Genomic DNA, 15,410 nt, shown 5'->3' with positions numbered 1-15,410 from the left:
TATCTGAGAACAAAAAACGATTTGTATCAAAAGTCTAGTTCTGACTTAATACCGACAGTTTTTATTTTATTAATACCGCCTAACACAAACGTCTTGGTGTGAATTGTCCTTGGTCAGACATGACACACATTTCATAATAAATGCACAATTACTTTTAGTAATAAAATAATGGAAGATGAGCAATTTTTAAAATGTGATTAATACGCAACCAGAAACCTTTATGTTTCAACATATTTTGCATTTCATTTTTTGTTTATTGTAAAAGAATATAATTTGTAAAAAGCGAAATATAATGTTTGCTTATTTAAAATTAATTAAACATATCCCATAATTCTGCAACAAAAGTAACGGCGTTAAAGAGTAAAAAGTCTGACACTAACCTTGAGTCTTCCTTCAAAAATTAAATTTCAAGGTAGTTTCACTTCATCCTCTTAGTGACTCACAAACGACCTAGCTCATTATCCCCTCCTCCTCCCTGACACCAAGCCTGTAGTTGTGTAATATCACTTCAACTTCACGTGGACTGAGTTGTTACTATAGTTCCACCTCGTGGCAAGAGACTCAAATCAACCGATTTATCGCTGTTCAGTCTCTTTTCGGTGAGTTAAATAAATTAGTTGCCATTGAACGTCTTTAACCAACTCGAGTATAAATTATGATTGTTCTGAATATTTTAACGAAAAGTCGTGGTTAACATTTTTGATCTTTATTAGCGTATATAAATTATATAAGTAAAGAGTTATAGTAATGTGTATACGTTAAACGTGTGCATGCTAATTTATTAATAACAGAATGTATGAAACACGCGCTAAATGTTATCTTTAGTGCTTTCAAAATGGCTAACTTATGTAAAAAATAAAAACAAATGTCATAAACTAGTTCAATAACAAGTCTTTTTTAATTCTAACAGCATGTTAGGCTAGTAATTTATTTTTGATGTCAGATAATATTTTGTACTATATCCTACTTAATTACGGATTCACCATATGCTGTTTATAATATACCTAAATAATCGTAAACATTTGTATTATTGTAGTCTTTCTTAGTGAAGAACTTATATAGGATATTATCGTTTCATGTAATGTTTTAATGTTGGCAATAAGTAAAAATTAAATTGGATAACCTAAAAAGATAATCTATCGCTTCCGAGCTGGTTGCATCGGCGGGAAACATGATTGTTCAATTTCATATTGTATGATCCTCTATGTAGTGAGCTCGTGGTCAATTAACGTAATTTAGCTTTGTAAAAGACAGAGCTGTAACATGGTGTTCTTTTCCAAATGAAATTTAAATATGCAATATAGCTCCAATGCTTAATAAAAACAAAATATTTATTTTTGACCAAATTTATTTTTGGAGTATGTTGTTTGCTTTGCCTAAAGAGCAATGTCCTAAATGTTAATAATGAGTTGTAAAACACAATTTGTATAATATCCTAGCTGAAAACCTACTATTAATACTGAACGTATTATTTGCACTTAGTGTTATCACAGTCTGCTACTAATCAGTCAACTCGGATGATAACAAGTTGAGGTCAACAGTTTAGTTCATGTTTTTTGGCCAGCCTGGTTCAGCTCGGTACGTAACTTTACTTCAACAAATGTCTCTGTATACTTTGCCCTTATATTTAATTTTCTTATCTATTTATGTTATAAAACCTATTATCTGCCTCGAGAATAAAACAATAGCAGCAGCTAGGGTGTAGGGTGTAGGACTTTAATTTTTCAAAGGAATAAATCTTCAACCTTTTAAAAACTTAAATTACAGATGCCTTATGACAGTTCAGTTCAAATTAGGATATCTAAAACTAGCAGAGGATTTGTGGTTAAAATGGATGTTAAATGTTTAGAGCTTACAGGTTTTGCTAGTTTCATGTAGGCTACTCAGACCCGTGCATGTCGTTTTTTCCAGTCCGATTTTTAATTTTCTCAGGTCGTCGGTCGTTGAGTGTAATTACAACCGACCGTTGAGTGTGGTATGTTTTAAATGGAGGATAAGGATCAATAAGTGATGATTAATCTTACAGAAAATTTAACGGGAAAATGTTATAGTGTGCGATTAAAATATCCAAAACCAAAACATAATAAACTCCTGAAAATGGAGATTTAGATTTATCTAACGAGATAAGCACCAGGGGAACTATGAGGATATTTTAGATATTGCACCCCTTTATAAAAGATTAATAACAAATGAAGGTCAAATGAACTTTAAAACATTTCTCCTGATATTTTGATTTCGTTTCCTGAACTAAACAGCAGATTTCCTGTGTATTTATATAAAACAAGGTGGGAATTACAAACAAAGAGTAAAATTATAATGGTCTTAAAAAATATAGTTCCCCGAGTTTATTTTTCTTCAAGATGTAATTTTAGAAATAATTTATAAATTGTTTTATTCGTATCTAAGAGTATTTTAATATCTGGAAAAGAATTCTATGAAGTAGTTGAGACTTTCGTTATAATTTTTTGTAAAGTGGCCTCAGTAGATATTTCTATACGAAAACCTCAAAGAAGGCTAACTGATTGGGTCAAATCGTTAGACGTGTGCAAAGTAATTTAATTTGAAGCTTGTTGTAATAACTTATAAAATTAATATTCAAAAACGTAGTGACTATGTGTATAAGTGTTTTGTTTCAAAAATTTGATCTGTTTTCGTTATTTATAATCACAATCTGCGTAAAATTCCACTCACTAAGTGAAACAAAGATTTAGCAACCTGTTGCTGAATTGACAAAAAACTATTTTGGTGAGCAGCAATGTTATGATAATCTTATCTTCGTGTTTATGACCATTGTTACCCATTAGATACGCTAGTATGTATGTGTAGTAATCTTATAAATATTTTGAGTTAATTCGGTGTCGTCGTAAACGATAAGGGAAAATGCCAAGGGCAATCAATATCTTATATTTACCTGTGGCCTGTGCCTATTTGTCAATGTGCTTGAAACATTACATGATGGGTCTTGCATACTGTAAGTATAAGCAAGATAACGGTATGAAATGGAAAATTCAATGGAAACACTGTTGAGATTAATAAATATAAAAAAAGAGTTAGATCCCCTTCTAAATTTTATCCACCTCCAGCTTCTTTTAAGCTCGAATTTGCTTAAGATTTTCGGTTTCTTTGCTTAGGTAGAGGAGAACCAACTACTTACTCTATCTATCTATGATATGTTATTTCATGTTTCGTTCATGAAAATGTTTGAGTATAGGCTGTACATTGTTTATACTGACTGACAGTCAGCACAATGTGCATAATTATAATGACAGAATGAGTAGAAATTACATTTATTAAGTGAAATTTATATCTACTATGACTGCACTTTAAATTAGTATTAATAGTAGACCTATTATTATATCCAGCTGACCATAATGTATTGCAAATTGAATACAAGATATATTTATTAAATTAGACAAACAATTTTCGTAATAGGGCTTTGTTGATGGCCAACACCTTCAAGTATTATCTGCGATGTTGACAAAGACCACAGCACGTACCACCATTAAACAGTTCAGAAACATTCTTGATATATAATCACCCTTTGCAGTATATAACATTGCGTCTAGCTTACTATAAAAATGTGATTTATCTATGTAGCATGTTTGTAATTTTAACATAAAACCTAACATAAGGTGTGTTTGTTATAGGTACTTTATTTTTTTCTTTCTTCGTGTTTCAGTGTCACTGTGGAATTAAAACTTATATAAGTATAAGTATTAGGTTGTCACGTGTTTGATAAAATCGTTACTTAAACTTGTTCTATTTCTGGCATTATTATCTAAATTTATTCAATTAGAGATTATTTCTACGAACTAATCTACGAACTGGGTTTCCTTGATCACCAGAAATACTAATGATTTCAAAAAGTAACCTTAAAGTAATCCTAATTATTTATTATATGTTTTTCTTCAAAGATAGGCTTTTTCATTTGATAAAATTATATCTAACACATACATAGGTTAGAAATGTATCCCAGAGCAACACTGATAATAGCTATGGAATAGAATGTTAAACTCCAGCAGTGATAAAATTCTCTTCGATAGTTTCTTCCATTTTAAAACGAGGTAATAAAACCTTTGTTACAACAGTAGGATATGTTGTATGTTACTCAGTGAAATAAAGCCTAAAGAGTTAGAAATAACGCTTAAAAACGGCCGGGTTCCATGTGAAGTGATTATGCATGATGAGATGATGAATGCCACTGGTCTAACATAGTGTACCACTGCCTCTATGACTATTTATCTCCAATTGTTGCCTATTTCATGAGAATAACATAATTAAAAGGTCTCCACTTACCAGCTTAGTGTTCGTGAAATAAAGTTCGTCATCACTTTACAATCCATATTGGGTTTACGGTGCACATCAGAAATGTCGCACAGTTATTGCTATCGTGGTGAAATCAACCTGTTTCAATTAAAACCACTGTTACAGCTCGATCTTCACCATAACCGGTTATACTGGTGATGGAGAAAACAAAAATATAAAGGACGCATATATTGCGCGGAATTATTTCTTAGGCACATCCGTTACATGTTTCAGGAATTGATTAAGTGAAGCTTCTGTTACTCCATCAGTGATGGTTATACCTTTCACAATCTTGACGACTGATTCACAGTCACTACCAGAATAGTTCAAAAGTTTCCCAAAATAATGCTACATGTTTTCAAAGTAATTTAAAAAAGGTTCCTGTGCATCTGATTAAAAACATATTAATTTCAAATTATTGACATGAAAGTAAAAATAAAACTTAGATTTCGTAGAAAACAGGAATTATTCATCGGGAAAGTTAAGCTTATTTTGCAAAAAACGCTTAATTGGATTAAACACGTTTATGGTGACAAAGATTATCAGTATTTGTATGCAGATAGTACAAACATTGGGACTGCCGATTGATGGATGAGAGGTCCAAGACGTCTGAATATTGATCTGAGTTAGAAATACTGCAGGTGCAAATCCTGGTAGTAACCGTAGTACCCTTTATCAATAAGTCTTTGTACTGTATCAACTCTTACCCTCATTCTGTTTGATAAGATTATTGCACAGGCCAGTGGCCCATGAGGATGGGCAGAGTAAAGCTTAAAAGAGAGAAAGAATAAATCTTATAATAGAGAGAATTGAAACTTTGTTCTGTATGTCTAACTCTGACATGACAACTGGCTAAGACATTTATTCGTACGAGACCAGATGTAAGAGAAACTACCGAACTGGTAGACACGGCAGTTTATGAACATCTGAACAGGCAGGTCTTCACTTCATCAACAAGCTGCACAATTGGATACAGAATGTCGCAAAATCCCCGGGGCTGAAAACTCGTTTGAAATGCATTTAAGCGTCACAAGCATTTACAATGTTACCGAGTGAAAATGAAAAATTCGACTAAAAAATCACCCATTTAGGAGATTGCCAAATAGGTGAAGGTTGCATGAAAGTATAGTGTCATCCTGATGTGGAGAGAATTTACCAAATTATAGCTCTGAACCTTTGAAATTGATTGTTACTATTCATGTAAATGATGTCCCTTAATAAATATCAATTAATTAATTATATATGCTTATTTCTGTTTCGAAAATTCCTCCGGGCTACGCTCCACTGGTCTTAAAAATCCCTTTTTGGCTTTATATCCCTTTTTAGACGAGTAAACATTGTAAAATTACAGCACAACCATAAGCTTAAGTAATATTTTTACATTTTAATTCTTAATAACGTAGTCAATAGTCAAGTATTTATTGCGTAGACAAATAGTACAATAATTGTATAACAAACGTCAAGTATCTAATAATTTTGACACACATGCTACATCGAACTCTCATTCATACATACATTGCCACACATTTTGACACTCGCTCTGCTCCATTCATCGCCAATTTTTTACCCACCTCAATTCGAGAGCAAGTCTTCTGATTGTGCGGTCTCCCAGTTATATGCCATAAACTCGTTCACGCTATAAAAAGTTTCAAACGAGTTTTAAATGTTTTATGCGTAGGTGAATTTTTAATTTCATCTGGCAAGCTGTTGATGAGATGAACTCCTGCCTGTGAGCGCAACGTTCATGAACTACCGTCCTGTGTCTTCTGGTTCGGTAGTTTTCTCTGCCTCTTGTCTCGTACGATTGAACATCCCGTCCGTTGGTCAAGGTGCATTTAAGCATCCAATATGACTAAAATGTAGAGACTTGGCAGAGTCAACAGTTTCAATCTTTTGAAAACTGGCCTGCACGACTCTCTTAATTTTAATTTTGCAATGATGCGTATCGCTCGTTTTTGAAGCTTGAACGCTCTTAAAAATTGGTTACTTGCACATGCACCCCACAGCACTAGTCCATAGGTGAGATGTGGATAGATCAAGCCATTATAAGCCGTCATCATAACCTGAATAGGGCAGTATTTAGCTAGAGACCTCAGCACGTAAATGTCTGAGGCTAATTTGGAGCAAACGTAATCGATATGAAAATTCCATGTCAAACCTAGATCAAGGTAAATTCCAAGGAATTTCGAGGAACAGACCTCTTCTAATATGGCCTCGTCCAACACGATGGCCATATTCGCAGTCTGTCGAGCGCAAAGAAAAATTTATAACATTGGATTTTGAAGAATTTGTTTTTAGATTGAGGCTGTGAAAATGTTCCACACAACTGTTTACTGCAACAAAGGTGTTTTGTTCTAAAACTGATTCTGTTGTTTAAAACAGAGACTCGTATAATCCGCATACTGCACGATTCTTCCGTGTGGTAGTGATGATTCTGTCATTGACATAGAGCAGGAACAGAATAGGGCTGAGAATTGATCCTTGAGGGACTGCATAAATAATTTTCATTGAATTAGAAACACGGTTTGAAATTTCGACAAATTGAGATCTGTGGCTTAAAAATGAACTAAGCCACAATAGAGGCACGCCTCGGATGCCATGGGACCCCAATTTGTCAAGCAGCGTAAAATGGTCAACACAATCGAATGCTTTAGATAGATCGAGAAACACACTTAACGTGTGATTTCGACTCTCTAGCCCCTCTACAATTGTCTCAACAAGACTCACAATTGCGTCTATCGTTGATTTGCCCTTTCTGAATCCAAATTGTTCATGTGAGAGCTGATTGTATTGGTTAAGAAACTGAAGCATTCGTAATAAAAAAAGCTTTTCGAATATTTTGCTTATTTACAGGCAAAATCGAGACAGGCCGATAACTATTGATGAGTGTGGGATCGTCTTTTTTGAAAATAGGGATTACTTTTGAGATTTTTAGGAGCGAGGGGAAAACTCCTGTGCGAAATGACAGATTAACTAATACAGTCAAAGGCCTCACAATATGCTTAGAGCACTGCTTGATGAGCCACATTGACATTAAATTAGTATCATTGAACTTTTTCGATGGAAGCTGCTGAATGATTCTATCCACATCTTCCTCAACGACAGGTGTCAAGACCATTGAGGTTACTGGACTTTTTGTCTTTGAATGGGTTTTACTTGATGTGATGACGGACGAGGGCCCTGCTCACAGGCTACATTTGCAAACAACTTGTTAAATTCATTTGCCACCCCAATCTCATCATCCACAATTCGATTCCCAATTTTAATTTGGACTTCTTTCGAATCTTTGACTTTATTGTTAATAATGCCCCAAATAGTTTTTGAAATGTTGTTGGAAGACTTTATGGAATTTAATGTATCATATGATTTTGCAGCTTGAATAACTTTTCTATAAATCTTTTTATAGTTCCGTCATAGTTCGACATAGAGTGGGCTTGATAGAAAAATACTTCTTATATCGGCCTGCTGTGCAATCATTGATAACACAAGAGTTACTTAGGGGAGAACTTTTCAAAGGGATATGGTCATGTATGTATATACTAAACCTATGTATAGATGTTACAAAGTTTGGAGGTGTGGTTGTTACAGAGTGTTTATTAATAGTAACCGTAACAAAGTAATAGTGTATTGAAGTAATACAAATATGAGCCAGGTTGTGGGAAGGAGGGAGGTGGTCGCCGATGTAAGATCTAGCACAATGTCTTGAGCTGTAGACTTGCAATTCGGTGCGACGCTTCATTCGAGCAAGGAACTCGATGATGACGCCACCAAGGGTTGAGAGTAAATGGAGCCTAACTGTGCATAGAATATCTTTAGAACGAATTAAATGAAATACTTCCACATTTAGGTATCATTCATGAAACTGGAAAATTCCTATTGCCTGCTTGTCTGCATGTCATCGCCGGATATCTCAAGAATGCATTTAGCTACAGCTTCAGCGAAAGCTGTTATGGATTCTCTTACATTGTCTTCCGTATGTTACGAGTGGACAACTGATTTGTCTCGAAAATCTACTAATGTAGAATGTTGCTCAATAGTATACTAAATAAAAAGGGTTTTGGCTATACACTTTCCGTACTGGTTTGAGATTCACGACACGCATCTTTAGATATAATTATTAACCAAGTATGCAAAATTTGAACTAATGAATGAGCTCCTTTTGCTCCAGCTGTCATATTAGAATAGTGTTTTCTTCGTAAAACTGTTAATAGACGAGCTCATGGTGACTATATTGAATATATCATTGACTAACCTTATGTACAATACTCACTACTTCATGTTTAAATTAAGTATATTGGTAGCTTTGCAGTGACAAATTTAAGGGAATTATTCAGCCAAGTTTTGTAAGTGTGTTTTTTGCTAAATATATTTGGTTAGTGTTTGGATTCTTTCTGATACCCAAAGAAAAAAGTGTTGCTGTTAGATCAGAAATAAAAAATTATAACATAAAGCAAAAATAAAGTATGCAAGTAAATATTTCCAAACAATTTACAAAAGATGTTTTTAATATTTGTCTGTTCCAGGAATGGCGCCGAATGTACCAAAATGGCTTGATGAAAAATTTTTAAGTTACTGTCTAAATAAAGGAAAAGATTGTGAAGAAAAAAGAGTGCAAAGTTTTAATGTGTCATCAGCAGTCCCAAATGGAATCAGCTATTGTAGTTTACTCTTCAGAGTGAGGACAGAGTACAAAGAGAAGGACGAAAAGAATGCTAATTGTTCATCTTTGATTGTGAAAGGACCTTTTGAAAATTCTTCGGCCGATTATGTTCAAACAGAACCAAGGTTTTACAACGAATTTCTACCAGCTGCGTTTGAAATATCTTCAAGTATTACATTTGCACCAAAAACTCATTTTTCGAAAATTCCGGATGTTATAGTCATGGAGGATTTATGCCAGGAGGGATATAAACTGGCTGACAGACGCGAACTCCTGGACTTTGACCACTGCAGGTTGTACGCGATAGCTTCAGCCACGTTCCATGCAGTTTCAGTGGCTGTCCACAAAAAGCAACCCAAACTGGTGGAATCTTTTGGTCCGGACAAGTTTTTCACGAACCAAAAGTATATGGCGGGGCTCAAAAATTTTTTCATCGGTGGACTGAATTACATGGCTGAAAAAATGAGATTTTTTGATGACTACAAACAATATGCTGATGATCTTCGCAGTTCCTCTACTACGATCTGGAACATGGCGGTTGACGCTCTGAAACCTTCATCACCATTCAACACACTTTCCCAAGGAGACGCTTGGACGGGGAATATGATGTTCAAGTATGATGAATCCGATAAAGTATGTGACATCAAACTTCTGGACTTCCAAGGGGTGCGATATTCTTGTCTTCTCGGTGATATGATTTTCTTCATCTACACAAGTGCTAATTATGATGTTCGAGAAAATAGGTTGCATGACTTATACAGGGTGTATTGTGATACGATTAACGCTAAACTTGAAGAGTATGAATGCTCAGAGAGACTGACGTTTGAACAGCTGTTGGAGAATATAACACGTTTAAGTTCCAAAGCACTGCTAGTTGCGGCCATGTCCTATCCTTTAATAAGGAATACAACAGACGTGGATACGAGTGCAATTATGTTCGGTGAAGTCGACGACAGTGTGATCACCCACGCTTTTGATCAGTATTACGATGAAGATTATTGTGAAAAACACTTACCGAGAGTTCTGAAGCAGTTGGACACCGCTGGAGCCTTTGATTATGTTGTGACTCGCTTAAGAACGACACACACATAGGATAGAAATCGCGCTACTCAACAATTTGTATTAGATAAAACTGTCGATTGTAGATGTAATTCCTCTTATAGGCAATGGAAATTTACTTCTTTAATTTTTCTTTGACTTGTTTTCTCATCAAGCCGATTCCCAATACTTGTTGAAAAAGGTTATTGGTATTGCCTTTTATCGCATAATATGTTAGTAGGCAGTGGATTGCTAACAGTATGTAAAACTAACGGTATGTAAACTTTGGAAGCCTTTCTCGGGTTCTACTTACAAAAGACGAACAATGCCGTCATTCAATATTTTTCAGGAGAAGTTATGATTGCGAGTCGGGAATGATATAAAGGAATCTAATCTTTTGTATTCACTCAAATGTTTGGTTATATAATTGTTTTCTTCCTTCAGATATCATTACAACACAATGGCATTAAAGAAGTGGTAACCATTAAAGAAATCTGATTAAATAGTAAATTAAAATAGACTTTTTAATGTGCCTTAGTTATAAGGTAATCCGCACAGACTAGGGAGTATATGTAAAATGAAAAAGAAAAAAGCTTAACGTCAACTAAAACCATAAGTAAAAATGTTTAATGGTAAAAACATAATTAATTATCCAGTGTGTCCAATAACGGTAGATAAATATTTTTAAAATTGGTTCAGGACTGATCAATAAAATCAAACATTTCAAAAAATGGAGTTCTCTCTGCTTAATTGAAAGTGTGTTATTGAAAATAACATTTATTTTAATAAGATTATAAAGACACAACACTGAAAATGTGTATACATACTTAGAGTATTTTAGAGTAGAATAATAAAAAAAGTATTTCATTAATAATATAAAATGTTAAGAGTTCTGACATTTTAGTTATTATATATTAAGATAACATCAGTATTAGTATAAAAACTTCCAGCTAGATGCTGAAAGATTTCTCAATCCCATATTATGTAAGTAATAAGATATAAACACGTACAAATATTTATAAGTTAATATTTAAATAATTCACATATTTCAAATTTCAAAAGTGTTCAATTAAAACACAGTTTTAACATATACAATATGTTTTACTTTACCCAGTTATAACTAGAAATTTAGAAAAAAACTATTCACTCACGTGGATTTTAGAAATACAATGAATTGAACCGATAATTTACACATCAAGACCGACTGTGATCGGTCGTTCAGACCACTAGTGATATGCGACTGGCTTAGCACTGTGTAAATGCAGTCAACTAGTGATATGCCACTGGCATAGCACTGTGTAAATGCAGTCAACTAGTGATATGCCACTGGCTTAGCACTGTGTAAATGCAGTCAACTAGTGATATGCGACTGGCTTAGCACTGTGTAAATGCAGTCAACTAGTGATATGCCACTGGCTTAGCACTGTGTAAATGCAGTCAACTAGTGATATGCCACTGGCTTAGCACTGTGTAAATGCAGTCAACTAGTGATATGCCACTGGCTTAGCACTGTGTAAATGCAGTCAACTAGTGATATGCCACTGGCTTAACACTGTGTAAATGCAGTCAACTAGTGATATGTGACTGGCTTAGCACTGTGTAAATGCAGTCAACTAGTGATATGCCACTGGCTTAGCACTGTGTAAATGCAGTCAACTAGTGAGATGCCACTGGCTTAACACTGTGTAAATGCAGTCAACTAGTGATATGCCACTGGCTTAACACTGTGTAAATGCAGTCCACTAGTGATATGTGACTGGCTTAGCACTGTGTAAATGCAGTCAACTAGTGATATGCCACTGGCTTAGCACTGTGTAAATGCAGTCAACTAGTGATATGCCACTGGCTTAACACTGTGTAAATGCAGTCCACTAGTGATATGTGACTGGCTTAGCACTGTGTAAATGCAGTCAACTAGTGATATGCCACTGGCTTAGCACTGTGTAAATGCAGTCAACTAGTGATATGTGACTGGCTTAACACTGTGTAAATGCAGTCAACTAGTGATATGCCACTGTCTTAGCACTGTGTAAATGCTAACGTTTTGATTAGTAAGATGACTTGGATAGCCGAAGTGGCCGAATGATGGTGAAGAAGAGGTGCTCGGACAAAGATGGGCTATGTTCTATCTATTGCTTGAAGGTAAGGAATTTTTTGTTCATATGTCCTAGTTTTTGGTTGTTCAGAGCTTGTCTTATAAATGGAGAACCAATCATGCAAACTATTAAATTTCATAAATAATTATTCGTAAATTTAAACGTTATAACGGTGTAGTATACGGTATTTCTATATGGAATATTTAATAAACCCGATAAATGTTCAAGATTTATTTCATACAACATCGTAAACCTCTTGTAGAGCACCGACAGTTAACTAAATCACATTTGATAGATATCGTCTTAGACACTATTTAAACCTATTTCTATTTTATTTTTTCAATAAACATTGAATCACAAAAAGTACTTGCTCCACCGGGACTCGAACCCGGATCTCTCACTTGCAGGGTGAATGTGCTACCATTACACTACAGAGCCCTAACGTTTTACGATTCAATTATTATGTATTTGGCCGTATCTGTTACATATGCGTTTAAATAACCAAACTAACATATGATCGGAAGACCAAATTACCTGTCAAACGACTTTTATTTACATTAATCAAGTTTTTTTTATAAATGGCAATAGCCTAATTTAATTTTTTCTATAAACATTGAATCACAAAAATAAACATTCAGCCGGAAAGTGAAATATCCGGGTTCGAGACCCGGCGGAGCAAGTACTTTTTGTGATTCAATGTTCATTGAACAAATTAAATTAGGCTATTGCCATTTACACAAACTTGATTAATGTAAATATTTCTATTCTATAATACATATATAATTAACATTTACCAGATAGACTAGTAAGCATGATTTTTTAAACGTGAATACATTTAATTCATTTAAGCGTAGTTTGTGGTTTTTGTTATAATGATTCAACTTCCAATAAAAATTCTGTAGATATACTTGTTTTCAAGAGGAAGCATCGTGTAGTGGTTTTGTAGGCATTATCTAATACTTATCCCAAGGGCCGACTACCAGTACACTCCGTTAAGTGAGTTTTTGTGGAGCCTTCAATAAATCCATACAACATTGTTACATTCCTGGTCTGCTGTTTATTGGACTACAAGGCGTCTAATAAAAGGTGTGAAGCTAATACTAATTCGACTAAATAACGAAGCTTTATTTTAATATCATAAAATAGGAAAGTTTAAATCTTTATATTTTATTCTTATCTTGTATTTAATTTGCTTTATTTATTTTAAGTGGTACTCACGTTTGCTCGGTTTTAAACTAATTGTTGTTAAGTATTTCTAACAATGGTTTAAAACGGTTTTAAACTAATTGTTTACTATTTTAATAAATGTTTTATTTATGTTTCTTACTAATTACTCTTAGGTTAGAGATTGTAACATATTGGCACTAAAATTCCTCCTATTACTAGGTTAAGCGAAATGTTGAATGTTGTTGATGGCTTGTTTGATTTTGAACAAGAATTTGTAGATATTGCATCCAACTTCTTTAATGAATTAAATGTTTCCACGGCCACATTTGGAAATAATGCATTATCAAGATTTGTTCCTCTCATTAGTTTACTTTTAAGTATGTTGAGTTATATGTCTAAGAAAAATAGTAAACTTACTGAGGGATTTGAAGTATTAAGGGAACATTTCTCACTGACAGCGTAGTTGTTCTAAGCATGATAACAGCTACAGGGACATGTCGGTGGAGTACTGTGGGCTGGAAACAGTATGCAGCCGATATAGCTAGGCTCAGCTCGCAGCGAAATGCTAGGAGGATAATGCGGACGTACAGGGATTGTTGGCAAGTGCGCATCCGTGGACACACGAGGTGCCGGAGCTGAGGCGGGATTAGACTAAGGCTCTAAGATCTGCTTAGTAGGCTACCATGTGTTTTGTTTGTTTTTTTCGTCAGTTTGCTGTAGTAGTATTGAGTATTTGTTTTTTATTAAATTTTTTATTTCAAAGTTTCAATTTATTCTTTAATTAGGTAAATTTAACAATGGTAATTAAGAGTATGGAATACGCAGTTGTTGTGGTGTGCATTTAACATGTATAAAAAAAATAAATTCTGTATTTATTGCTCAAAAGTAAACAATCAGAATAATGGCAGGTTGTGAAGAGACGGGACAATCTTTTCCACTACATATATACGAGTATATATATATATATATATATATATATATATATATATATATATATATAATTTTTCGTACTAAAATTATAACTTGATATACTGACTTACGTTTGGAAACATGCTGTAAAGTTGTACTGCAGTATATTATAATTCTAGTTGATGTAATCACTTGAAATTAATATTGTTTCTCCTATTTGGAATACAGAATCAAAATTTTATTTAATTTGACAACAACATAATAATTGACGGAATAATCTTGTACAGCATCTAATGACGATGTCAGTCTGACAAAACCTGCGATACGTTGTATTGGCAAAGTCGGAACACAGATTGACAAAAAATGTAAATAATTCAACTCGTCATCTCAAAATAAATATAAACATCTTAATTTAATTTTCAACGATATGAAGACGGAATAATCTTGTACAGCATCTAATGACGATGTCAGTCTGACAAAACCTGCGATACGTTGTATTGGCAAAGTCGGAACACAGATTGACAAAAAAATGTAAATAATTCAACTCGTCATCTCAAAATAAATATAAACATCTTAATTTAATTTTCAACGATATGAAGACGGAATAATGTTGTATAGAGTGAAAAAAGTAAATAATCCAACACATAAACTCAATAGAAATGTCAAGACTATCCAATTCATAACTCTAATATTTCCAGGATAAACGAGCATAGACTACATCTGAAAGGTAAATTACTATCAATAAATAATTTACTCATAATTTTCTTACAACAGAAAATTCTTTTGAAATTTTTGACCATAACATGTAGTGGAGCATAGACTTTAAATACTATTTTTAGTAGTGTTTAACAGTTATAGTATTGGCGCTATTTATTTGATTACTAATGTGGTTCATTGGTCAGAAAACATGAGGAAAACTTTTTTAGTGAGCACCGAGAAGTATTAAGACTATCTATGTAAAAGTTCGTGACTTTGTTTGAGAAGTTTATAGGATTCTTTAGTACCTATTGATACGTACGTGGTAGGGGGATGGAGTATTGAGGGAGCAAATTTAATCAATCCTTTTTTTAAGTGGTAATAATCGCAACATTAATTTCAGTTCCAAATTTAATGAAGTTTATTTCATTACTTTCTAAAATTACACAAATTCATAAACACACCGCGGACTATAGAGTTCTTACTTCATTTACTTAAGGCCCTTGCCGGGAGGATCATCGGATGTCTTCACTTAATGG

General features: G+C 33.9%; 1 protein-coding gene across 1 annotated transcript; it reads left to right on the top strand.

Moving 5' to 3' along the window:
- Positions 1 to 507: 507 nt before the first annotated feature.
- On the top strand, positions 508 to 10,156 carry LOC124370024. Its single transcript, XM_046828310.1, has 2 exons — positions 508 to 599; positions 8,829 to 10,156. The coding sequence occupies exon 2, from the start codon at positions 8,831 to 8,833 to the stop codon at positions 10,055 to 10,057; it is 1,227 nt and encodes a 408-aa protein (XP_046684266.1). The 5' UTR covers positions 508 to 599; positions 8,829 to 8,830; the 3' UTR covers positions 10,058 to 10,156.
- Positions 10,157 to 15,410: the final 5,254 nt, after the last annotated feature.

Source organism: Homalodisca vitripennis, chromosome 1 (genome assembly GCF_021130785.1).
Source record: "Homalodisca vitripennis isolate AUS2020 chromosome 1, UT_GWSS_2.1, whole genome shotgun sequence".
NCBI classification, from domain to species: Eukaryota; Metazoa; Arthropoda; class Insecta; order Hemiptera; family Cicadellidae; genus Homalodisca; species Homalodisca vitripennis.
The sequence above is the reverse complement of the archived record's forward strand: the minus strand, read 5'-3'. Positions and strand labels throughout refer to the sequence as shown.

Coding starts and splice junctions, on each gene's coding strand:
- LOC124370024 (XM_046828310.1), top strand. CDS start 8,831: ATGGCGCCGAATGTACCAAAATGGCTTGATGAAAAATTTTTAAGTTAC.